General features: G+C 42.7%; 1 protein-coding gene across 29 annotated transcripts in view; it reads left to right on the forward strand.

The window, feature by feature from the left end:
- enpp2 (ectonucleotide pyrophosphatase/phosphodiesterase 2) overlaps positions 1–25,973 on the forward strand; it is a 360,090-nt gene that overhangs the window by 308,046 nt on the left and 26,071 nt on the right. For 17 of the 29 annotated variants that reach the window (XM_077599517.1, XM_077599518.1, XM_077599521.1 and 14 more), the window contains 2 exons: positions 8,951–9,007; positions 20,016–20,738. In XM_077599517.1, the coding sequence (XP_077455643.1) occupies positions 8,951–9,007; positions 20,016–20,396 (438 nt within the window). In that variant the 3' untranslated portion in view covers positions 20,397–20,738. Of the gene's footprint in view, positions 1–8,950; positions 9,508–20,015; positions 20,739–25,718; positions 25,850–25,973 lie in introns of those variants that run through there. The other 12 variants (XR_013300101.1, XR_013300100.1, XR_013300098.1 and 9 more) reach the window with 5 other exon arrangements.

The following is a 25,973-nucleotide window of genomic DNA, read 5'->3' on the forward strand; positions in this document are numbered from 1 at the left end:
CCAAGATCTATCACCATACTCAACTCAAGTTCTGCACCTAGGACCTAATCAAAACATATTACTACTACTTACACTACCTATTTATTATGTTACCACTTATTTATCTATTACTATTTAGTGATCATTTACTTATCATTACTATATACTGATTGTGTCTATGTGGGGTTTTTTATTGGTTGTTGCGTCCCCCCCACTCAGTGATGCTTGGTGCTGAACGTCTTCAAAACCATGCAACTCATCCTGGACTTCAGACGGAACAAGCTCTGCTGACCTAACTTGGACTACTTATTTTTGTATTTCTTATTTATTGATTATTTATTTGTCTGTTAGTTTTTTTTATTTGTGCACTACATGGTAAAAGCTTTAAATCTCACTATGCTTGTACAGTGACAATAAAAGGATTCAATTCAATTCAATATCAAAACCAGGTGTCTAAAAAGAAAAATCTCCCACTTTAATAGCTTTTTTGCAAAAGTTTAACATTACATTGTCTTTCTAGTGTGTCTATCATCTCCTATAAAATTTTCTTAATCAATATTTTTTCAATTGTTAGACAAAATAAAAATCAAATTAAATTTGTAAAAACATTTTGCAGTTCATTTCAGACATTAATTGCCAGGCCAATTTAGTTACATTCTATTAAATAATTTTGGATAAATGTAAGTGTTCACAAAAGCCCATCCATGGCTATTGCTCAAACAAGGGGACTAGTTCGGGTCCAAAGCTGTGATCCTCCCCTACCTGTCTTGACATTCAGGAACAAAGCCACCATTCCTCCCTCTGGGCATCTCTACTGAGACAATTGAATTAGTTATTTAAAAGACTTGTTTTTACCTACAAACCATACAAAGGGCTATAAATTTCACAGACGTCCTGTCTCCAAACCAGGAGACAGCTAAAAACTTACTTATTTGAAAGCAATGAAATAATACATCCTATTATAAGAAGTATTTCTCTTCAAGAGAAAAGAAAACGGCAAAACATGTCAAATGAAGGTAGCCTAAAACACTAATCAGAATCCTGAAAAAAAAACATCTAATAAAACAACATCCAACCAAATACTTAGAAACCTGTCCTTATAAACTCTTGGAAATCGTGACAAACATTAATATAAAAAGAAAACAATCCCTGAATAATAATTGTTCCTTAGAAATATTTACTCATTAATGAAACATTTGAAATACTCCATATAGCTATATGTAAGGGCGGCCCAGTGGGGCGAGTGGTTAGCGCGTCGGGTTCTCATCCAGGTCACGCCCATCTGTGTGGAGTTTGCATGTTCTCCCCGGGCCTGTGTGGGTTTTCTCCCACATTCCAAAAACATGCATGGTAGCCTGCCCCCAGTCATGGGTGGGACTGTGCATGGTTGTGCATCTCCTTGTGCCCTGCGATTGGCTGACCACCAATTCAGGGTGTCCACCGCCTCTGGCCCGGAGTCAGCTGGGTTGGCTCCAGCACACCCCGCAACCCTAATGAGGATAAAGCGGTTCAGAAAATGAGATGAGATGAGATGTTTCTTAATAGAATTGAACTCATTCCCCCTGTCATCAAGCTTAATATTTTAAACCTGACTACATAACTGTCCCCTTTACAGCAATTAAACCACATAACTTATAAAATGCATACTAATCAAGAAGTCCCAATTCATTCAATAATGTGTATCGCGTTGCATATTATACCCAGTTGTTTGAAATTAAAAATACCCCAATCTATTAGCTTTTTTTCAAAAAAAATAACATTACGTTGTCTTTGTAGTTTGTCTATCATTGCCTATAAAACTTTCTTAATCAATATTTTTTCCAATAGTTAGACATAAAATAAAAAAAATAGTTACATTTCTACCGATTATCCACTTCAACATCAAAAAGATAAAAACAATTTACAGTTAATTTCAGAAATTAATTGCCAGACCAATTTAGTTACATGCATATCAAATCACTTTTGATAAATGGCAAAAAATCAGATGAAGGTAGCCTACAACACTAATCAGAATTCTGAAAAAAAAAATCAGATAAAACAACATTTAACATACTTAGAAATCTGTCCTTATAAACTATTAACTTGGAAATCGTGTCAAACGTGATATACATAGAAAACAATCCCTTAATAATTATTGTCAAATTGTTCCTTGGGAATATTTACTCTGATAAAACATTTGCAATCCCCATATAACTGTATCGATTATAACAGTCCACTCATTAAACCTGAATAGAAAGCATTTTAAATAGGCTTTTACTCCAAATCTCTAAATGTTAACACTTTCTACAAGAGTTAAGTCCAATTTAGCATAATAAAAACAATTGTTTGAATACACCAAAATTGTTCCCTCTTTGGTGATTTATGAATCAAAATTTTCTATAGCTGATCTCTATGGTATTGATAAAACATGTAGGTTACTCTCTGAGCATTCACAGTAAAACAAATTAATTTATCATTTTCCTTTTAGAGTTTTAAATCTCAGCAAATAATGCTTCTCCTTTTTTGTCACCATTGAATTTGGAAGGCTGATTTTGTCCAAATGCAATCCAAAATTACACTTCAAGGATATACATCCTCTTTTTCCATCTGATTGGCGTGACCACATGTCCCCCTCTGGGTAATGAATTAAATTCAATCACGAATTTGGACTATAAAATCTGCATAACTCATCAACCTCAGCCCAAATCTGGCCAATTAACACTTGCTATAATGATAATAATAATTCACAATAATTTAGATAATAAACTCTTGGGCTTTTGTCAAAGACTTCCAATATCAAGTCACATTTATTCCTATATTATGATTTGTGAGTTAGCAAAGTAGGTGAATATATTTCCTCACTTTACGCAGGCTTGAAAACTCTTCTTTACCTTATCTGGATTGAAACAATTATTCCAGTTTCTAAACATATGATTTGTGGCATCCACACGTGTATTAAATTAGAGTTATTAATTATACATTTCTTAAATCATTTAGTGATCAATTCTTTATATTATCAACTCTAACATAACCTTTAAATGTAGCAATTTTAATTTTATTTTTCCAATTCATAATAGCAGACTATTAGGTACTTTATTTCCAGTTCATAACAGCAGACTATTGCTTTGTTTTTATTTTGGATTCAGAAAGCAGTTTGGAATGTCCACAAATATGTTGGCCAGGCATTTTTGCAACATTCCTCTGCACATTCCTTTCCAATATTATCTTAATATACTTTTTCTAGCTTTTTGACTCAAATTTTGCATGACAAAAGTCATTAATCAATACTTTTTCATTGTTATTAAATAAGAGTATTTACTTTCATTGCCCTGTCTTCTATTTGTCTCTGAAATTTTGTATCACCAATTGTAATTAAAGAGATTAAAAATTTCCTACACTGCCAATTTTAAGGAAAAAAACTGCGATTACCGTCCATTGTCACATACTACAATTAGAGCGCCACGGAGGGTCCGCGAATGATGATTTTTAGTTCTTTTCTCAGCAAACCTATTCCACATGTTTGCACACACACACAGACACACAGACACACACACACACACACACACACACACACACACACACTGTTACCAGACAACACAAACCAATGGTCAAATAGAAACAATCACTTTGATCATGGTGAGTTAATGGTGAACGAATTCGGATGTGGCTCAAACTTCTAAGTTAATTTTTATAACAGATCATTCATAACACGTGATATGATCAAAAGTACTTTTTGAATGAATATTTACAGAGTAGATTCTAGTAAGATTGTTTTGTCAAATCAAAGAGAATGTCATTGTAGGGATTTGATCAGGGATTTAATCATTATTAGTGTATCTTATTCATGATTTTTATTATTTCATTCAGCCCAGCAAAATGTTTCAAGTTCATCACATAACATTAGCTCAGAAGAATGCTTGTCAGTTTGAAAAGCATCATAATGGACAGTATACAATATCTCTGTGTAACGTTAGAGTCAACCCAGCACCAGTTAGTTCTAACCTTCCTGACTCCACATCCTTTTCAGGCTACATGTGTCCGGACCTGATCTAATCTCAACTGTCATGGAAAGATCAAACAGTAATCTATGTTTCTAGTAAGAGTAATTAAGATTAAGTTAAGTTAAGATCCAGTGGTCCCCCTTTTCCACCAAAATAATTAGGGTGATTGTGCTTGCTTGTACCATGTTTTGGTGACCTGAAGTATGTGGTCCCAAAAAAACATTTGTTTTTCAATTGACAAGAAGTTACTTTAGGGCATGGATGTCCAAACCGGTCCCAAAGGACCGCAGTGGGTGCAGATTTTTATTCCAATTGAAGAAGGGGATACATTTTCACCAATTTATGTGTTAAAAGCGTAATCAGTTAATTGCTGTCAAGTGCTGCTGGTTTAAGAAGAAACCTGCACCCATTATGTGTCAGGAGTGCCCTCTTGGCCCTCCTGGGTTGCCGTCGACACGTACCGGCTGTAGCCAATTCAATGATTATTTTCGGTTCCTGTATTTAAGTAGGCGACGCGTCATCACACGTCGCCGGATCATCACTCTACCATTGACTGTTGTTAGCAGTTGCTAGCGGTAGCTAGCGGTCGTTATGCTGCTGCCTTTCTGTTTGCCTCTGTCCGTATGCGCGCCGCATGCGGCCACGCTTGTTTGCACGTTTTGGTTGATGCATTAAAGGACTCGTTATCACGCTAATGCCTCGTCCTCTCCTGCCTCCTGCATTTGGGTCGACCTCCTTCCACGATCGCGTCACACGACGCGGCGCGACCGTAACTGATACCCCCGATCGCGCTGCGACGACCCAGCGACGCAGCGTGATCATAACATTATGGGCCTTTGTGGAATACTATGGACACCCCTGCTTTAGGGTAATGTCACTGCGCCACCGAAAAGATCCGTATGGGGTAAAAAGAGCAGTAATTAGAGCAAGACTTGAGTGGGGGAGTGGATAATAAAAGTCCATAAATGTAGTAAGTTAAATTTATCTGCTGCCTGACAAACGCGACAATAAAAAGTGTTCCTAAACCAGTCATTTTAGAAAGCATAAAGGACATAATGGGAGAATACGGTACTCGGATGATTCGCCTAAAGACGTTTCGCCGACGGACGTTTGACAGACGGACAGGTCACCGAATGGACGTTCCACCGAATGGTCATTCGGCCGAACGGAGGTTTCGCTGAAACGGTATTCGCGCGCTCGCCCCGCCCCCGGATCGTGTGTGTACAAGTTTTGCAACCTCGGCCCGCGGGCCATAAACGGGCCATTAGGATTTTTAATCCGGCCCGCCGAGTAGGTAAATCATATCCCTACGGTCATCGGACGGGTTTCTCCCCGGGAACAGTGCTTTGTGGGCGGATTTTAATGACAGATGCTGAGTTTCATTATCGAGCTCCATATATTTCCCGAGTTTGAGCACTTTAAAAATCGGCGGGGGTTCCCCCCGAGCCTATCCGAGAATAGTGCGCCGTGAGCGGACTGGGTTGGATGACGCCCCGCTGAATTTCTGCAGCTCCAGAAATTTTTCAAAATCCATCTTAAAACAGCGTTTAATGATTAAATACAAATACTAGTATTTGTATATACAATGCTAGTATTGTATTTTTTACTACTATTTTTTTTAAAAGAAGACAAAGGAAATTCACATATTCTTCGTGTATACAGACTAGATGTCCGATGCGCGTTTTGAGGCAACGGAGCTCGACGTCGTCGCTTGTCGGCCCTTTTAAGAACAAAGCCATTCGCCAAACGGCTCAAAATGCTCTCAAATTCGGTCAAATCCAGCCGAAAACAGCGTTTAATGATTAAATACAAATACTAGTATTTGTATTTTCGACATCAAATGTCGGATAGGCACTGGGGAAACACACCGTTGATGTGTGTGTTGCTCATACTTTGAAAAATTTATGGAGCTCAGGATTTCAACGGGGCACCAGCCAACCCAATCCGCTCATGTGTCGCTATCCTTGGTTACGCTCGGGAAAAAATGCCGCAGATGTATGTGGTGCTCACGCTTAGAAAAAAATTATGGTGCTCAGGATTCCAGCGGGGCATGTGTCACCCCTGTCCGCCCACAGAGCACTGTGCTCAGTGAAAAACCCCTCCAATGTGTGTGGGGCTCAAATTTGAAACATTTCTGGAGCTGCAGAAATTCAGCGGGGCGTCGTCCAACCCAGTCCGCTCCCGGCGCACTATTCTCGGATAGGCTTGGGGGGAACCCCCGCCGATTTTTAAAGGGCTCAAACTCGGGAAATATATGGAGCTCGATAATGAAACTGTCATTAACATCCGCCCACGAAGCACTGTTCCGGGGGAGAAACCCCTCCGATGACCGTAGGGATATGATTTACCTACTCGGCGGGCCGGATTAAAAATCCTAACGGGCCGTATATGGCCCGCGGGCCGAGGTTGCAAAACTTGTACACACACGATCCGGGGGCGGGGCGAGCGCGCGAATCCCGTTTCAGCGAAACCTCCGTTCGGCCGAATGGACGTTCGGGCGACCTGTCCGTCTGTCAAACGTCCGTCGGCGAAACGTCTTTAGGCGAATCATCCGGTCACGGGAGAATACACAACCGGCACAAAAGAGGGCCAAAACCATTCCGCTCGAGCAGGAAGGCACTCTAATGCTCGTCGTGGCTGAGGCATTAGCGGCTTTTTTGATTGCAGGTAAAATCTAGCAAGTTGCAGCAAAGCGTGAGCATGTTCACCTGTTATCAAGATTTTTGGGACACTTTGTCATCCTGCCGAATAGTTAGATGTCTTCAATCTTTTAAGGCAGGTGTAGAAAAGAAGTCACCGATGCCAGCTGGAAAACAAGCTCAATATTTTTAATCTGATGGGTATGATCATACAGCCGACTCATGTCCACCACTACAACAGTGCCACGAGTTGTTTGCTTGAGCTAAGCTTTTGTATTGGCATCAGCGACTAGCTCATGTGATGGACAACTTCGCGCAAAAGTCTGGCTCATTTGAAGCGGCTCCCACCTGAATTGCTGTTGTGCATTTCAATTCTCAGGAAAGATGGCCCATCATAGCCAAATTCTTGACATTAGAGCAGGGGTAGGGAACCTATGGCTCTCTCATGTGGCTCTTTTGATAGGTGCATATGGCTCTCATCCAAACTGTGAGGTAAAATATGAGAACCGCTGTTGAGAGAGCTCAGTCCTGAATGCATCAATAGGAGGGTTAAGTGAGCATTGTGGCGCCGACACTACACCCAGTGCGTCTTTAAACATTTTTTCCATTAGATTCTTCTGCATGCATACTCCCATTGATTATCATTGATTAGCAACAGAGCGACAATGTTATCAAAAGATCTCAGAGAACTTTGTACTTTAAAAGTGGTGACATTACTACAAATTGCCCACATTTTAGTGTAGGGGTAGGGAACCAATGGCTCGGGAGCCATATGTGGCTCTTTTGATGGGTGTATATGGCTCTCTGCTAACCTGTGTGGTAAAATATGGGAACCGCTGGTGAGAGACCACCTAAGCCCCGAACGCACCAATGAGAGCGTCACACTGTGGCGCCGAGACTATCTCTAGCGCCTTTTTAATCATAATTTTTCTTCATTATACTCTTCTGCATGCTTACTCTCATTGATACTCATTGATTAGCAACCGTGAAAAAATATTCTTAAAAGTTCCCGACCCCTGCATTAGAGTGACACAAATTTTACAGCTTAATAATTTTTTCCCCATCTCTCATTTACGAGCTTGTATTGCCTAACTTTGTAGCTATTTTTCAATGATTTATCTCATTTTAATCAAACATAATCATTTATGTGACTGTTTTTGTATGAGACTGATAGTTTCACCACTTTTCAAATGGCTGGTCATTAAAATAAAACAACCAGGTGTTTGCTTCTCTAAAAGATATAAAATTCTTGTATTAAAAAATAAATAAAAATTAATAAATATTGGGTTGCCAGATCATAAAGACTCCAAACCAATCACATTGTTACTATAACTCACCCAGTATGGCAGTTTCCAATCTGTTAACAATGATGCACCTAAACACATTCTCATGCCCCTTTCATCAAATAAACATGACTTGTGGTGCACTGTGAGCTTGCACAACGCCGCTGAAGCTGCTTTCAGTCGCATCTGAGTCGAAGGTTTTCTCAGTTAAGCGCAGGTTGCTTGAGCCACTGAGCACTGGCACCAATCTGCTTTGGAGGAAGCGGGCCATGGCCTTGTGGTCACTGTTCCTCGGGTGGCGCATCCAGGTCGCGGCCAAGGACAAGGCTTCTCCCTGGATGTGGTGTTCTACTTTTTGATCCAGTAGTCCAGACTTTAGTTTGTTGCATTCAATGTTTATACGGGTTGTTTTCTTGAGGTTTCCTAAGCTTAGTGATGCTTGAAAAGTGGTTCTCACACCACATTTTGGCTGAAACAAGTACAGCAGTTTAAATCTCGCCCACCTACTTGAAATGAGAAAAGTCACATATTCCTTGTGCAACAATAAAAAAAATGATCCAATGTGCCAGATTTGGGCGTGTTGCAGCACGTCCACCCGACTCAGCTGGTCCTCTTCCAGGTCCAAGTCAGTCGCCGCATCTTATAGCACAGAAACCTATTCATTGTCTATCTTGGCTTGGGCCTTACATAAAGGCATTTTCGTGGTATTTTCCAAGCATCAGGACACATGAAAAGTGGCTTTCATATTGCATTTTTACCAAAACTATTACAGCTGTTTCAATCTCGCCCTTGAAAGGAGAAAAGTCTTTGAACCTGATAACAATTTAATGCAATTGAGCTTGGGAATTGTTTCTTTGGCTATTGTGTTCTGTTCCCCACCTCTGTCTTTTGACGTCATCGATAATTAAAAAAAAAAAAATCCCTCCAGAAACCTAATGTAGTTGATTTATGCAAGTAGTTTTATTAATCTTGCAATCTTGATTATAAGAAATTGGACAAAATTCAGTGTTACTTGTGATCGTATGAGGTCCATAAATTCAAACTAATATTCGTCAATCATCCCTTGCAGGGCCGAGATGGGGATTCTAATTGGGTGGAGGACCTGATGAAATTACACACAGCTCGGGTAAGAGATGTTGAAATCCTGACAGGTCTGGACTTTTACCGTAGAACCACACAGCGTTATGATGAAATTCTCTCAATGAAAACTTTTATGCACACTTATGAGATCTAACTTTTCCATGTAGATATTTCAAGATCTTAACACTTGAAGTACATTGATTTATCTGTAGCCATAACTACACACATGTTCTCTAAAAGCCGCTTCCTTTGAATTCCATCTCTTCTACACCACTAAACTATTCACTTTTCATGTATTATGAAAGTCAAAACTTTCATGAGAAAAAAAAACTTTAGGCATCTGCTTTATCTTTTTTATATACATACTTTATAAATTTGGATTGTACTTGATTAAACTAAGAGATTAGAATGATCACCAGATTATTCATGTGACCTTACATATTAAATTCTGTAGTATTGTCAATATTAGAACTTTACATATACATGCATATATACATTTATGTACTGTGTTCTGTCCTGTCAAAAAATTAAATCATGATTATTGAATGTTTCCATAGTTAACTTGCTGTTAATCACATTTTTTTTCAAATGAATAAATGACCAATATAATAATGATACATAATAATACAAATTTAAGCCTTACTATAAAAAGATGTTTGGGCAATGTTACACCTGTAAAGATTAATTAAACTTTTTTTTGCCCAAATAACTTGTAAAAAGGCCCCCTTGATGAGTCATCTCCTTATTGTGGTGGTGGGGTTTGTGTGTCCTAATAGGAGCTATGTTGTCTGGGGCCTTGTGTCCCTGATAGTGTCACCCATGGCAAACTGGTCTGAGGTTAAGAACAAGACAAATAATGATTCAGAAGATGTCTCATGACGAGTTACATAAATGAACCACATTTTCCCTGGACGTAGGTAACCGGGAGCCCACTTTGGAATCAGGCCTGGAGGTGGGGCACATTGTTGAGCGCCTGGTGGGTGGGCCTGCCCCCATGGGGTCGGGCTACAAATACTGGCTTTTGGGACATGGAATGTCAACTCTCTGGTTGGGCAAGAGCCTGAGCTAGTGCGTGACGTTGAGAAATTCCGGCTCGATGTAGTCGATGTAGTAACCTCTACACACAGCTCGGGTTTTGGTACCACTCCTCTCGAGGGGGGTTGGACGCTCTTCCACTCTGGCTCGGTGCCTGTACATTGAGGTTCACCCCGGTAGAGGAGATGGTAGGATCCCTCCGCCTTCACGTGGCATGATTGGGAATAACAGCACCCCTGATCAGAACCCAAGCGGTTTTCAATTGGTGGAATTCTGTGCTCACCGTGGATTGTCAATAATGTCTTGCGGCCCTAAGTATTGGACACTCGGATGAAAAGTGGGGCGGAGCTGTCAATTGATAACTGCCTGATGTTGAGTTCCCTTTGATGGTGGGGGAAGATGCCCGGCAGACCCAAATATTTTGTCCACCATCAACATAGTGTTTAGTGGGGATGGGGTGCTGCTGACCTCGTCTTGAGATGTTGTGAATTAGATTCAAACTTTATTTCATCCCATATTCAGTAAATTTCCTGGTTGCAGTAGGAAGACAGACACAAGACACCCAATACATTGTAGACTAGCACAAAGAAACCAAGCCACGCGACGGGTGGGGCCGAGTCGCAAAGGCCGCAGAACAACAAAGCAAAAAGCACAAAGTACAAAGCAAAGCAAAGTATATGGGATCATTAAGAATCATTTAATCAAATCATTAAGACAGAAAAGCAGTAAAAACACAAAACGAGCAAGAGCGGTGGAGCTACCACTACCGGCTGCCACTTGAGCGGCGCCATCTTGGTTGCAGTAGCAAAAATGGATACAGACTCAAGAAAAAGACGTTGTAGAGTTGGATAAAACTGGAACCACACACAGGAAGTCTTCCACAAGATGGGGAACTTCTGCAGACTGTGACCGAGGTTGAAAATATGCAGAGTCACTCTTCCAAGCTTATCCGCACAGTAACTCAGTAGTCTGGAGCTGAAGAATCAACAGTAGCAGAGTATAACCCCTCGACTCCGTTTCGGGCCTGGTAAGTACCGACAGCTCTTCCATCTTATCGGGGAGGGATCTCACTTTCCCCATGGAATAGTTGGTCTGAAGCGTCACTTCTTCTCCCAGCACTTTTGTCCAGCTCCGGATTTCCAGCGGCATTGAGGTGTTGCTCCTTCTGCTGCGCATTGTTCACAGCTAATCCCATGTGTATGACAGCGTAGGCATGGCTGAATGGTTCCAAAAAAGAGAACAACGAAAGTTGTAAAAATATTAAAGTAAAAAGTATAAAGTACAAAGTAAAGTAAAAAGTACAAAGTAAAGTAAAAAGTATAAAGTACAAAGTAAAATATAAAGTGTAAAGTAAAAAGTATAAAGTACAAAGTAAAGTAAAAAGTATAAAGTACAAAGTAAAGTAAAAAGTATAAAGTACAAAGTAAAGTAAAAAGTATAAAGTACAAAGTAAAGTAAAAAGTATAAAGTATAAAGTACAAAGTAAAGTATAAAGTACAAAGTAAAGTATAAAGTACAAAGTAAAGTATAAACTGTAAAGTATAAAGTACAAAGTAAAGTATAAAGTACAAAGTAAAGTATAAAGTACAAAGTAAAGTATAAAGTACAAAGTAAAGTATAAAGTACAAAGTAAAGTATAAAGTACAAAGTAAAGTATAAAGTACAAAGTAAAGTATAAAGTACAAAGTAAAGTAAAAAGTATAAAGTACAAAGTAAAGTACAAAGTAAAGTACAAAGCACAAAGTAAAGTGAAAAGTATAACGTACAAAGTACAAAGTAAAGTACAAAGTACAAAGTAAACTATAAAGTACAAAGTAAAGTACAAAGTACAAAGTAAACTATAAAGTACAAAGTAAAGTATAAAGTACAAAGTAAAGTATAAAGTAAAGTAAAAAGTATAAAGTAAAGTAAAAAGTATAAAGTAAAAAGTATGAAGTGAAGTAAAAAGTATAAAGTAAAGTAAAAAGTAGAAAGTAAAGTAAAAAGTAGCAAGTAAAGTGAAAAGTATAAAGTAAAGTAAAAAGTATAAAGTAAAGTAAAAAGTATAAAGTAGAAAGTTAAGTAAAAAAGAATGTATTAAGAAATATTAAAATGTAATAAAAAAGATAGAAAGACTGTAAAACACGAAAAAACAAATAAGAGTGGACAGAGCTACTGCCACCGGCTGTCACGTGACGGCGTCACCTTGGAAAAAAAATCGGTGGTCCAAATTCTCCAATCTCTGTTGTTGAGGTCACTGAGATGGTTAGAAAGCTCATTAGTGGCAAGGCCCCGGGGGTGGATGAGATCTGTCTAGTTATTCAAAACTGGATGTTGTGGGGTGATTTTGGTTGACACGCCTTTGCAATATTGCATGCATATCACGGACAGTGCCTCTGGACTGGCAGATCGGGGTTGTGGTTCCCCTTTTTAAAAAGGGGGACCAGTGTGTTCCAATTATAAGGAAATCACTCTCCTCACCCTCCCTGGGAAGTGCTATTTGGGGGTATGAATATTGGAATCAGGAGGAGCAGTGTGGTTTTCGTCCTCGCCATGGAACAGTGGATCAGCTCTCTTCTCAGCAGGGTTCTCAGGGGGTCATGGGAGTTCGCCAAACCAGTCTACATGTCATTTCTGGACTTGGAGAAGGCGTTCAATCGGGTTGCCTGGGGAGTCTTGTGGGGATACTCCGGGAGTATGGGATATTGGAATCCCTAATATGTAGGGTCCGATCCCTGTTTGACAGTGGTGGGCCGCCAGGGCCTTCAAGGCCTTCTCTGCTGGCCTAAGAAATATCTGAAACATATATTATATTTTGTCCAACAACACTTATTATTCCAAATGGTCTGTTAGCTTCCTTTCATTGTTTTCCCCCTGGTTGCACTGCTTCCAGATGTGTGTTTTCATATTGAAGCATTTACCAATCACATTTCAGCCATTATTTGTTGCCAGATCAGATCTGCCTCAAAGCCTTCACAATCAGTTCTGCGGGCTCTGCTGCATTAAACTAGACTGTTGCTTTTAACCAATCAGATTTCAAGTAGGCAACCCCACAATGCTTTTTCATTCGCATTGGCATTTTGCTGGCTGGGATACGTCATTGCTTTCACCAACTATGATTGGCTAGTAGGCGGGCCAAAGCCATAGTGAGGCAGCCAGATATTGCAAACTCCACCCACAATGGCCGACAGAAGCACAATCAAATGGATTCTGTTGCAGATTTGCTAACAAAGCTATTTTCCAGACGGACTTTTCCAGAAAAAAATGGAAATCATTAAGAAAGGGCGGTCAACTCCGAAGCTAGCAAGCCTGTTACAGCCGGGAAAATGGTGTGTGCGCAACTTTCAGTGCGCTAACTTAGCTGCACAAGCAAATATATTGTTGTGTTGATTTAAAGCAATTTTCAAGACGGACTATGCCGGAAATATGACAGGACAGGCTCGACTTTCATCATTAGCTTCGATGGCGATAGAAAAGAAGGAAGAAAGAAAGGATGGATATTGTGTACAGTTAAAAAGAATTTTGGGTGAGTATAATATGGCTATATTCCTAAATAATATTTCAATTGTGGGCCCGGTTCTGATATCTGAAAAGCTCCAGTGTTTGTATTTAAGCTCCAGTTTTTGAATTTAATCACTAAATGCTGCTCGGATGTGGATTTTACCCCAGTTTAATTTTTGCTGTTTCGCCATTGACGTCCATCGCTTTCTTTTCCCGAGGAAATCACCCCCTGGCCTGGTTGTAATGTCTCAAAAGCTCCAGTATTTGTATTCAATCAATAAATGCTGCTAGGAAGTGGATTTTACCTAATTTTAGTGCATTTTTTGTCATTTCACGTTTGGACGTATCGACATTCATTGCTGTCTTTTTACCGGGGAAATGATACTGCGGGCCCGGTCCTGATGTCTAAAAAGCTCCAGTATTTGTATTTAATCAATAAATGCTGTTTTCGGCTGGATTTTACCCCATTTTCGGGCAATGTTTGCCCGTACGCCATTGACGTTCATCGCTGTCTTTTCCCTGGAAAATCGCCCCCCTGGCCTGGTTTTAATGTCTGAAAAACTCCAGTTTTTGTATTTAATAATGAAATGCTGCTAGGAAGTGGATTTTACCCCATTTTTGTGCATTGATTTATTGATTATTTTTTATGTGTCGCAGCTCTAGCTGCAGTAGAGGTGTTATAGCCATAAAATAGTTTTTGAGGGTTGGATTGATACGTTGAAGGCGCTACGAGACAATGCACCGACCGCCACTGCTGTATGATCGGTAGCTGAAAATTCGCGTAGCCCATGGGAAGTCAGATCTGTTTGCTGTTTCAGCTGGAGTCTGCCAGAGCTGTTGGTAACTTGAACAAATGAATAAATTTGACAATGTCAGATGGACATGGTGGTGAGACTAGGGAATTTGCATTTTATGAGGGTTAGGCTTAACATCAATTTGAAATTCCAAATGAAATACTCAAACAAAAGTTTCCTGGGGTTAAAAACATTCATTCATTCATTTTCGGTACCGCTTATCCTCACAAGGATCGCGAGGGGACTGGAACCTATCCCAGCTGACTTGCAGCAGCAGGCGGGGGACACCCTGCAGGGCACATGGAGATGGACAAATAATAACACTCCTACTCATTTCGAGGTGCAATTTAGGTGGCACGAGTGGCTGGTGCGTAGGCCTCACAGCTCTGGGGTCCTTGGTCCAAGCCCAGGTTGGTCAACCTGTGTTGAGTATGCATGTTCTCCCGGTACTCATACGTTTCGCCGAAAGACGTTTGGCTGACGAATGTTTGGGCGACGGACAGTTCGCCGAACGGACGTTTCGCCGAACGGACGTTTGGTCGAACGGACGTTTTGCCGACCGGACGTTTGGTCGAACGGACGTTTGGTCGAATGGACGTTTGGTCGAACGGACGTTTGGTCGAATGGACGTTTGGTCGAACGGACGTTTGGAAGAACGGACGGTTGGTCGACCGGACATTTCACCATCGCAGGATTTGCGCACTCGCCCCGCCCCCGGATCGTGTGTACAAGTTTTTCAACCTCGGCCCGCGAGCCATATACGGCCCGTTAGGCTTTTTAATCCGGCCCGCCGCCGGCGTTGTACAAATTATAGTAAAAATCAATGACCTCATTCATTTCCCTTTGATAAGGTTATCCTTAGGTATTTCCAAATTCACAATAAAAGAGGCATCTGAAGTCACATCTTCGTTTAATTCTTGCAAGAAGAGAATACATTCATCCGCGTCTCCCGTCAGGATAATTCTAACAACCCGAGGTCTCTGTCGCTAATTTATTCATGAGATTTTAACGCCATGCCCCACAGAAGTCTAAACATTTTTAGAGTCTCATAACAATTTATCACAGTTCTCAAAACAATTGTAGGTCTGTCGAATCTTACCAAGAGAGTTTTGATGTGACCCATCCTGTGAAGCCGATGCTTCCCAAAGCAATCCACCGTTCCCAAGAGCGCTTGTTGTGAAACCATTTTCCGAAGCCGAAACAGTCCACAGTTCCCAAGAGCGCTTGTTGTGAACCCTCTTCATGCCTAAGGCCATTCACAGTCCTCTTGATGCGACCCACAGTCCTTACTTTTGCAAGAGATGCATTAAAATGCCCTTTGCATTAATGTCAATAACTCTTCGTTGCAAGCACATATAATATAATAATATTGATACACATCTATAATAATGATAAACCTAACACCCTTTACCCTGCAATACCGCTCATCACTCTCAATTTAAAGACTGCTCTCTTTTGTTGAATAATATGTTCTTAATGTTGAAGGAAAATATTTATGATCTCTAAGGCAAAAATAAGAAGTTTAAGTGTTCTAGAGTGCAATATCCTATCAAACAAATCAAAATGTTTGGGTGAGTCTTTTGAAAATCAGATTTTGACTAATGTGGACAACCTTTTGACAACTCATCTCCCACCGTATCTTCTTCCTCTGTATCTGAGGTTGGGTTGCAGGGGCAGCAGCTTCAGCAGGGAGGCCCAGACTTCCCTCTCCCCAGCCACTTCATCCAGCTCTTCTGGGACAATCCCAAAGCGTTCAAAGGCCAGCCGGGAGACATAGTCTCCCCAGGGTGTCCAAGGTCAGCGCTCTGGCCTTCTCCCACAGGGCTGTGCCCAGAACATCTCCCAAGGGAGGCATCCTGGGAAGCATCCTAATCAGATGCCCAAGCCAACTCATCTGGCTCCTCTCGATCCGGAGGAGCAGTGACTCTACTCCGAGCCCCTACCCTATCTTTAAGGATGAGTCCGGACACCCTGCGGAGGAAACTCATTTCGGCTGCTTGTATACGGGTTCTTGCTCTTTTCGTCACAACCAACAGCTTGTGATCACAGATAAGACCGTATATCGACCGGTAATAGAGAGCCTTCTTCACCACGACAGACCGATGTAGAGTCCACATCACTGCAGAAGCTGCACTGATCCACCTGTACATCTCCCGCTCAATTCTTCCCTCACTCGTGAACAAGACCCCAAGATACTTAAACTCCTCCATCTGGGGAAGGACCTGATCCCTTAACCGGGAGGACATGCAACCTTTGTCCAACTAAGGACCATGGTTTTAGATTTTGAGGTGCTGATTCTCATCGCAACCACTTCACACTCAGTTGCGAATCTTTCCAGTGAGAGTTGGAGATCTTAGCTTGCTGAAGCCAACAGAACCACATCATCTGAAAAAAGCCATAAAAGGTATGAACATAATTGGTGACATAAACCAGCCCTGGAATAGTCAAACCCCCACTGGAAACGGCTACGTGGACCGGACTCTGACACCGGTCATAGAGGGACCGGACCCAGCGTATCAGGGGTTCTAGGACCCTATACTCCCTCAGTACTCCTACGAGACACTCTGGGGGACACAGTTGAATGCCTTATCCAAATCCACAAAGCACATGTCGACTCCAGTGCCCCCTCGCGGACCCTGCTGAGGGTGTAGAGCTGATCCACTGTTCCGCGGCCAGGACGAAAACAACACTGATCCTCCTGAATCTGAAATTGGACCTCCTGGCGGACCCCTTCTCTCCAGTACCTTCCCGGGGAGGCTGAAGAGTGTGATTCCCCTGTAATTGGAACACACCCTCCAGTCCCCCTTTTTTTAAAAGGGGGACAACCACCCCGGTCTGCCAATCCAGAGGCACTGTCCCCGATGTCCACATTATGTTGCAGAGGCGTGTCAACCAAGACAGCCCCACACCATCCAGAGCATTTAGAACAAGGGTGGCCCACTCCAGTCCTCAAGAGCCCCTATCCGGTCTGTTTTCCATATCTCCCTCCACCAAGACACCTGAATCAAATAATCTGGATCGGTATCAAGCTTCTGGACAGCTTGCTAATGAGTAGATCATTTGATTCAGGCGTAGTGGAGGAGGAATTAATGGAAAAACGACTGGATGGGAGCTATCAAGGTCCAGAGTTGGCCACCCCTGCTTTAGAAACACTGGATGGATCTCATTAACCCCCAGAGCCTTGCCACCGAGGATATTTTGCCTCAGAGAAGACCAGAGCCATGTGTTGCTTGGCTACCTGGTACCCGTCAGCTGCTTCCGGAGTCCCGCGGGCCAAAAAGGCCCAATAGGACTCTTTTTCAGCCTGACAAATCCCTTACCACCGGTCTCCACCAGCAGGCTCTGGGGTTCCCGCCACGACACCTTGCGGCCGCAGCTCCGGGCTTCACTCAGACTCAATGTCCTCTGCCTCGTGCCGGACATGAGAGAAATTATGTTGGCGGTGGGAATTGAAACTCCTTCTGACAGGGGACCAGGCATTCCCAGCAGACCCTCACAAAACATTTGGGTCTCCTGGGCCGCACCACCATCCGTCCCTACCATCCGCCCCTCTCTTTACCCGAGTGTCCAAGACAGGTGGCCGCAAGTGCAATCACATGACCACAAAGTCGATCATCGAAATGCGCCCAAGGGTGTCCGTACGGCAAGTGCACATATGGGTGAACACTAAAATAAAGCATATAGGGGGCTATATGCTTGATTTTAGTGTTCATAATTGTCATTCCACGGTGAGTGCAGAAATCCAACAATAGAACACCACTCGAGTTCCGATCTAGGGGGCCGTTCTTCCCATTCACCCCCCACAAGGTCTCACTGTTATTGCCCACATGACCATTGAAGATCCCCAGCACAATGAGGGAGTACCCTAAAGGAGAACACTCCAGCACTCCTTCCAAGGATTCCAAAAAGGGTGGGTACTCTGAACTGCCGTCAGGTCCCTTATATAAGGGAGTATGCCCACACCTGCTCGGCGCCTCTCACCATGAGTGACTCCAGAGTGGAAGAGTGTCCAACCCCCCTCTAGAGGAATGGTACCAGAACCCAAGCTTAAGATGGCGGCGCCAATCCATGTTGCCTCAAACTCTCCCTAGTTTTGTCATCTTTTTGTGTTTTTCGTGTAGAATTTTGCAAGTTGATCGTAAATACCGGACTTTAACATCAAATACAGCCTTATGGATGTATTAAACATTGATCTCCGGCTTGTAGCATTTTGCAAGTTGATCGTAAATACCGGACTTTAACATCAAATACAGCCTTATGGATGTATTAAACATTGATCTCCGGCTTGTAACTGCGGTTTCTAAGGACTTCCATCAAGCACACGATATACCAAAAGAGAGAGCAAGATCAGCAGCAACACCTTGGATAAATAGATCCGAACGGCAAAAACGGCGGCGGCGGAATCAGAGACAAAAGTGAGGTTGTAGTGGGGGCCGGTTGACTAAACTCAGAAAGTTAACTGAGCCTATGCTGTTAGCCAGATTTGATGAGCCTACACCATTTGTCGGCCTCACAGCTCTGGGTCCTGGGTTCAAGTCCAGGTCGGTCCACTTGTGTGGTGTTTGCATGTTCTCCCCGGAGATGCATGGGTTTCGTCCGGATACTCCGGTTTCCTCCCACATTCCAAAAACATGCATAGTAGGCTGAGTCGGAACTCTAAATTTCCCTTAGGTATGTTATTGTTTTTCCATTGCTTTCTCCATGTTCTGATGTTCGTTTCCATACTCTTGTTTGTTTCTCCTGCCTTGCCGCTGTGGTCGTGCAGCTGGGCGTCATTCAAAATTAGTTCCTGTTGTGTTTATTTAAACGGCACTGATTATTATGTCATTTGTCAGATCATCTGCCTCATTTCCCTCAGTATGAGCACTATTTCCCTCGTCCTCGCCTGCTTCCCCGAGGTTGGGTCCTATTCCTCGTAACCTCGCCTCGACGTCTCCCCAAAGACGTAACAGAACGATTCGACCAGCATGGACTCAGCGGAAAGCGTGTCGCGGAGGTGAGCGACGGTCGTGTCACGCCGTCCTCCCAGAGGAGGCGACGAGCGGAGAAGAGGGAGGAGTGGTTGGATGCTCGAGCTCCCAAAGGAGCTCCCCGCTCGCCTTCGCCCTTCTAACCTCCTCCCTCAACACCCGCCGGTCATCCCCGTGCCAAAGCCACAAACCAGGTTTTCTGTGCTGGCTAGCCCACTAAGTTCCTTCCCGCCAAGTTCCTACCCATCAAGGTCCTGCCTGCCAAGTTCCTGCCCGATAAGTTCCTGCATGCCAAGTTCCTGCCCGCCAAGTTCCTGCCCGCCAAGTTCCTGCCCGCCAAGTTCCTGCCCGCCAACTTCTTGCCCGCCCATAAGCGGCAGCAACTCTATGGGTCCACTGGACGAGGAGGACGGCGGCGACGACTCTCCGGGACCCCTGGACGAGGGGATTGGCGGTGACTCTCCGGTTCCCCTGGATGAGGGGGGCGGCAGCGGCGACTCTCCAGGTTGGCGGCAGCTCTCCGGTTCTCCTGGATGAGGGGGACGGCGGCGGTGACTCTCCGGGCCCACTATACAAGGGGATTGGCGGCAGCCACTCTCCGGGTCCCCTCGACGAGGGGGTTGGCGGTGGCAACTCTTTGGGCCCCCTGGATGAGGGGGTTGGGGCGGTGACTCTCCGGGCCCCCTGGACGAGGGGTTCGGCGCCCCCCCCCCCCGAGCAGCCAGGGTTAGGTGGCCGACGATTTTTCTGAAATTCTGGTATCTGTTAATTGCAGGGCGCCCGGGCATCACTTAAAGGGCTAGCGCGGACGCCCGCTGGACCGGCCACTCCCACTCCTCGTCAAGTGCCGGCGCGGACGCCCGCCGGACCGGCCACTCCCACGCCTCGTCACCAGCCGGCGTGGACGCCCGCCAGACCGGCTACTCCCACGCCTTATCACCGGCCAGCATGGACGCTCGCTGGACCGGCCACTCCCGCGCCTCATCACGGGCCGGCGTGGATGCCCGCCGGACCAGCCACTCCCCCGCCTCGTCACGGGCCGGCGCGGACGTCCGCCGGACTTCGTTTTGCGGTTACACCTGCCCTCCCTGCCGGCATTTTTCTTTTTCTTTTGCATGGACATTCAGCTTTGGGACGTCTAGGATTTGTCCCTTAGAGAGGGTTACTATTAGGAGTACCTTGTTAATGTTTTTCCATTGCTTTCTCCCTATGTTCTGATGGTCGTTTCCATACACTTGTTTGTCCCTCCTGCCTTGCCGTTGTGCATGCAGCTGCGCATCATTCAAAATTAGTTCCTGTTCTGTCTATTTAAACGGCACTGATTATTATGTCATTTGTCAGATCGTCTGCCTTATTTCCCTCCCCATGTGTCTGTGTTATCTCGTTCCTCGATTCCCCGTGTTTTCCCCCGTCCGGTTTGGTTTTGTGATTTGATTTCTAAGTCTTTGTTGTTTTCTAAGATACTGCCTAAGTTATTAAAGTTTTGGTATGAGCACTATTTCCCTCGTCCTCGCCTGCTTCCCCACGTAACCACGCCTTGGCGTCTCCTCAAAGACGTAACAGTGCCCATGGTTGTCCGTCTTCTTGTGCCCTGGAATCAGCTGGCCACCGATTCAGGGTGTCCCCCGCCTCTGGTCCGAAAACAGCTGGGTTTGGCTCCAGAAGCCCCCACGACCCTAATGACTATAAAGCGGTTCAGAAATTAGATATCTGTTAGCAGAGCTTTTAACTCGTCAGGTCAAACCAGCAGTGGGTACCGTATTTACACAACCCTAAAATTGCCTAAAAATTGTTGAATTTTACAATTTCCCGTGTATAAACTGGGCCCTGATTCTCAATTTTCACTTCCATATTTATGGTTTTAATAGGGAGTACAAATGTGTTACTTTAAAGGGAAAATCTTAAGAGAAGTCATCACACATTGTATTTCTAAGATACTGTATGAATCAAAAGCATATTATTAGGGTCAATATCATAAGCTAATATGCCTGTCGTTGTAAATGCAAAATATCAAAATTTTCAATTTGAGAAAAAAAAATGTCTATCTTGATGAGAACCCGATGCTTTTTAATGACATAGATTACAATTTTCTTACCACAAGTTTAAGATGTGGCCGCCAAATTGATTCTAATGTCGAAATATCTTGATTTTTTTTTATGTTTCATATTACTGCTATAGTTGTCACTTTCGAACAAGAAATAAAAAGAAAAAAATCAAAGCGAATTTTTTTAAATTTAATAATCACAAATGTATGATCGTTCCCTTTCTGTGTTCCGAAAGGGAGGGTGTTGTTTGCACGTAGACAAATTCAAAAAGGAAGTAACGTAACACAACCAGGAAATATGCCTATAGCGCTATACGTAGTGTTCACTAAGTCTTCTGGTGCAATAATATAATCCACATTACGCAGGTATCAAGGTTTATATTTTAACGATCGACCGCAAGTCCTTCGATCAGCCTTAACTATTGTGATGTTCTGACATGGTAAACGCTATGGTCAGAGCACATACCTAGAGTAAGATGGCGGCGCCCCGAGTGAGCAATAGCAGACCTAAGTAAGTTCACTCATGTCTGGCCAGTCTGAGCACGTTTAACTACATGGCCATGCCAACGTGAGTTTTTTTTTTTAACGTTTTATGCCAGATGTGGTTTATTTCTTCCTTGAATTATATTTATAGACGAAAAATTTTGTTTAGCGTTTTAGCTGTTTATCTTTTCTTAATTTTGAAATAAATGACCGTATATTGCCGCATTGTCTTGCGTCGTGACATCACGAAGGCACCATTTTTTGTCGTGACGTCATCCTGTCATCATCGACAATTTGCAGTTTCGTGCATGTCGTGTTTTTATGCGCCTATAAGCCATACCATCGATTCAGTCATCATTTTTTTGAGTAAATACGTAAGTCCCAGAATGATTTATGTCTAAGAAACATTGTATTTAAGAAAAAATAGAACCGTCCTCTATACAGCATCCTTAACCAAGCCAAGGCGCTATGGGACCCACGACATAAATCAAATGGACTACTCGGTGGTCATTTAAAAATCAGAAGCATCTTGCCAAAGTGTGACCAAATTCATCATCTATTAAGTAAATCAAACATTGATTTTTTATGCTTAACCAAGACCTGGCTAAATGTAAATTCACCGATGGCAGGATTGCAAATACCAGGATACAATATCTTCAGAAGGGACCGTGAGGGAAACCGTGGCAAGGGAGTGATGTTCTAAGTTAGGGAACACCTTAAATCTAAGCAGAAAAATGCGTCAACATAAACAACCTTGAATGCATCAACCTTAAAATATCACTATCCCCGCAGATGGTAATAACTTTGATTGGCACATATAGACCTCCATCCGCCTCTAATACATTCTATATGGAGTTGGGCCTTACTTAGGGAATGCGACTCAAAAAAATGAAGTTACCTTGCTTGGAGATTTAAACATTAACTGACTCGACAAATCAAATTGGAGACAGTTGAAATCATTGTTAACTAAATTTAACTTAACACAACGAATCAAAAGTCCCACTAGACCAACTGCCTCTTCCCTAAACATGCATTGATCGGATCTTTTTCAATAAGTGTGTGAGGATCTGTTGGGGTTATTCTGGGATATTATTATATATGTGCATATTAGTCATTATATGTATATGTGATATATTAAATCATTATAAGCAGACAGAGCTCAGTATAACAAGGACACTCCCCCCACAGCTGGCTACGAGGACATTTAATTGTTTTTAGGACTATTGACCTGACAGATCACCAAGTTCCGGGCCAAGGACTGTTGATCTGAGTTCGCAATGAAGATCTGTGAAGGACTCTTAAATTGCTTTGACTTGGATTCCGGCAGATGGCGATAGTCGAATCAACTTCCGAAAATACTCGCATAATGTTTCAAAATACTGTCGCTCGGTTCACCTTGTATGAAAATTATTATGCTTACTTGTGCAAATTCTTATGCAGTTGTTTTTGGTTTCCGACCTGATATGCAATTGTTGTGGCAGTTGTTTTTTGACCTTAATTGTGTTATTCGGTTAGCTTATGCAATTGTTTGAATCAGATAACCTTAAGTGTTTTGATTACGCGCGACTAAATGGACAGAGGAGGATGCCGTTCTTCAGAATGTCACAGTGGCGAGGACGAGCCAGGACGATTTCACTTGCAAGCCAATGCCGGAGATGTGCCCGATGCCTTCCTTGTATTGTTTTATATTATATTAAAGTATACCTATTAATAAATCTATCAGGATCCAAAAGATGTTCAATATGATTACAGTTCTATCAGACCGGACACTAAATTGCCCCTAGATATGGGTGTGAGTGTGCATTGTTGTCCGTTTCCTTGTGTCCTGCAGTCGGCTGGCCACCGATTCAGGGTGTCCCCCGCCGATGTCCCAGAGTCAGCTGGGATAGGCTCCAGCACCCCCCACGACCATAAAGAGGATAAAGCAGTTCAGAAAATGAATAAAAAATGATGGAACAATCAATGATCCAAGCTACAACATTAAATTATGATTTTATAGACTGTTAAAGAATTGACACCTAGCATCCCTGAAATAGAATATTACACACCAAAACCACTAAACCCATTCTTAAACAAAGCATAGTTTTGCAGTCACAAGTTGAGAACAAGATGTCTGGTCTCAAAAGCTACAAAGCAAAAGAAGCGTTTAATGTGGATGTGTTAGGAGTAGCCTGTTATTGTTTTTACCTTTGCCTTTTCCCTACTCTTGTTTGTCCCTCCTGCCTTGCCATTGTACTCGAGCAGCTGCGCGTGAATCAAAATTAGTCCACGTTGGATGATGAAAGGTTTTTGAAGCTGTAATTCTAGTCAAACAAACCAATTTAATAAATCATCCTGAAAACTTTGGAATATCCAGACTTTGGATAGAGTTCACATAGAGATATCAGAAGTTTGTGAGTCTGTTTAAGCTATTTTACTCGTGTAAACGTGTTCATACTCTAACCAAACCGAAGTAACATTTCAAATTAATCTTCACCTAAGGTTACATTTAATGACATTGCAAATGAAATTGAAATCATACATTATAGCAGGTGTCAGGAACCTATAGCTCACAAGCCAGACTCTTTTCATGGGTCCATATAGCTCTCCGCTCGTCTCGCGTTGGCACATCAGTGGCGCCGACACTAACTCTAGCGTCACTGGATCGACCAATGGCAGCCTCGTGTAGGCACATCTGTTTGTTTGCGACATTACCTTGAACGAGCTCCTTTGTCCAATGGGAGCTTCGCGTTGGCAGATCACAATTAAAATGGCGCCGACATTAACTCTAGCGCTGCTTGAATTTTTATTTTCACTATAGACCACCTTGCACATGCCTCATACACGCATTAATTAGCAACAGCTTAACAATGTTATTAAAAGGATCTAGATACTTTAAAAGTCCAGAAATGACAAAATAAATGCACACATGTTGACTGCCCTGCTGCGAGGGTTGCAGAATTCATTTGTCATTAGGTGGAGGTGCATGGAGGTAACACAGTCTCCATATTGGTGAACAAGATGTACGTTGGTGTGACTTCTGCTGGGTCAAGGATGCTGGAACACCAGTCTGTCCGACTAAGGAGAGTTGGGGTTAACATCTGCTCATTACATCTGGAGTCATCATTTATGCGGTTCCTGGTGCTGACTGAACTGGGGACAAGTGCTGACCAATCATCAAGTCATGAGGAAGGCTTTCACACAGCAACAAGAATGAGAATGGTGTTTTTTAGGTTTTTTTGATGAAGATGACCGATTTCACCTGCCTTATTATTCTTTCAATTGCAAAATGAAGTCCAGTCGTACCTCTACTTACGACTGCCTCAAGGTACGAAATTTTCGGATTGCGAGAGCTTTTTATATGGAAATGAGTGCCTCAAGGTACGAAACACGATCCAAGATACTGTGTGGGTTTTCTCCGGGTACTCCGGTTTCCTCCAACATTCCAAAGACATGCATGTAGACATGCCCAAAGTCAGCTGGGATAGGTTCCAGCACGACACTTGTGAGGATAAAGCATTTCAGGAAATGAATGAATTAACATTTGAAGTATTGCTCTACTGAGAGGGGGACGGGGAAGGGGAGGGGGAGAGGGGGAGGGAGAGAGAGAGATCACAGCCCCCCAGCCTATAGTAGCACACTGGTGCCAGTTTAATCAGAAAAGTTATATATTTATTTTAAAAAACACAACATAATTTAATTTTGATCTCCTTCAAGCTTTCAGCACGGTCCTCTTGTGACAAAGTGACTGACATTTCTTAATGTGTTTATTTTTGCAACAACTATGATCATTCTACATCCTTGTATAATAATTATTATTTTGTAAATGTAAATCCTAACCGTTAAACAAAAGATTGAAGTAAATGTTAATCCATGTTTCCTGTCTTCCTGACGTTCAATGGCAGATTGCATGTATGTTGTTTTGAATGTATTTTTCTGCATTTTCTCCATGCCTGTTTTCTTTGACAAAAGGAACAACAGTATGAGCATTAGACCAGAGCTGAGGCTGGAGTCTTTAAATCCTGATGCGCTTCAAAGCATGAAGAGAGCAATTCATCTTCTTATCTTCGACTCAAAACAGGCTTTTGGTGGGAAGGAAAGAGGCAAGTGTAGGTGTGTGTGCATGCGTGCGTGCATGAATGTGTGTGTGTGTGTGTATGTGTGTGTATGTGTGTGTGAGCATGTGTGTGTGTGTGGTAGGGGTGCTGGCGAGTAATTTTCCGTTTA

This window comes from Stigmatopora argus, chromosome 4, assembly GCF_051989625.1.
Source record: "Stigmatopora argus isolate UIUO_Sarg chromosome 4, RoL_Sarg_1.0, whole genome shotgun sequence".
Classification (NCBI taxonomy): Eukaryota; Metazoa; Chordata; class Actinopteri; order Syngnathiformes; family Syngnathidae; genus Stigmatopora; species Stigmatopora argus.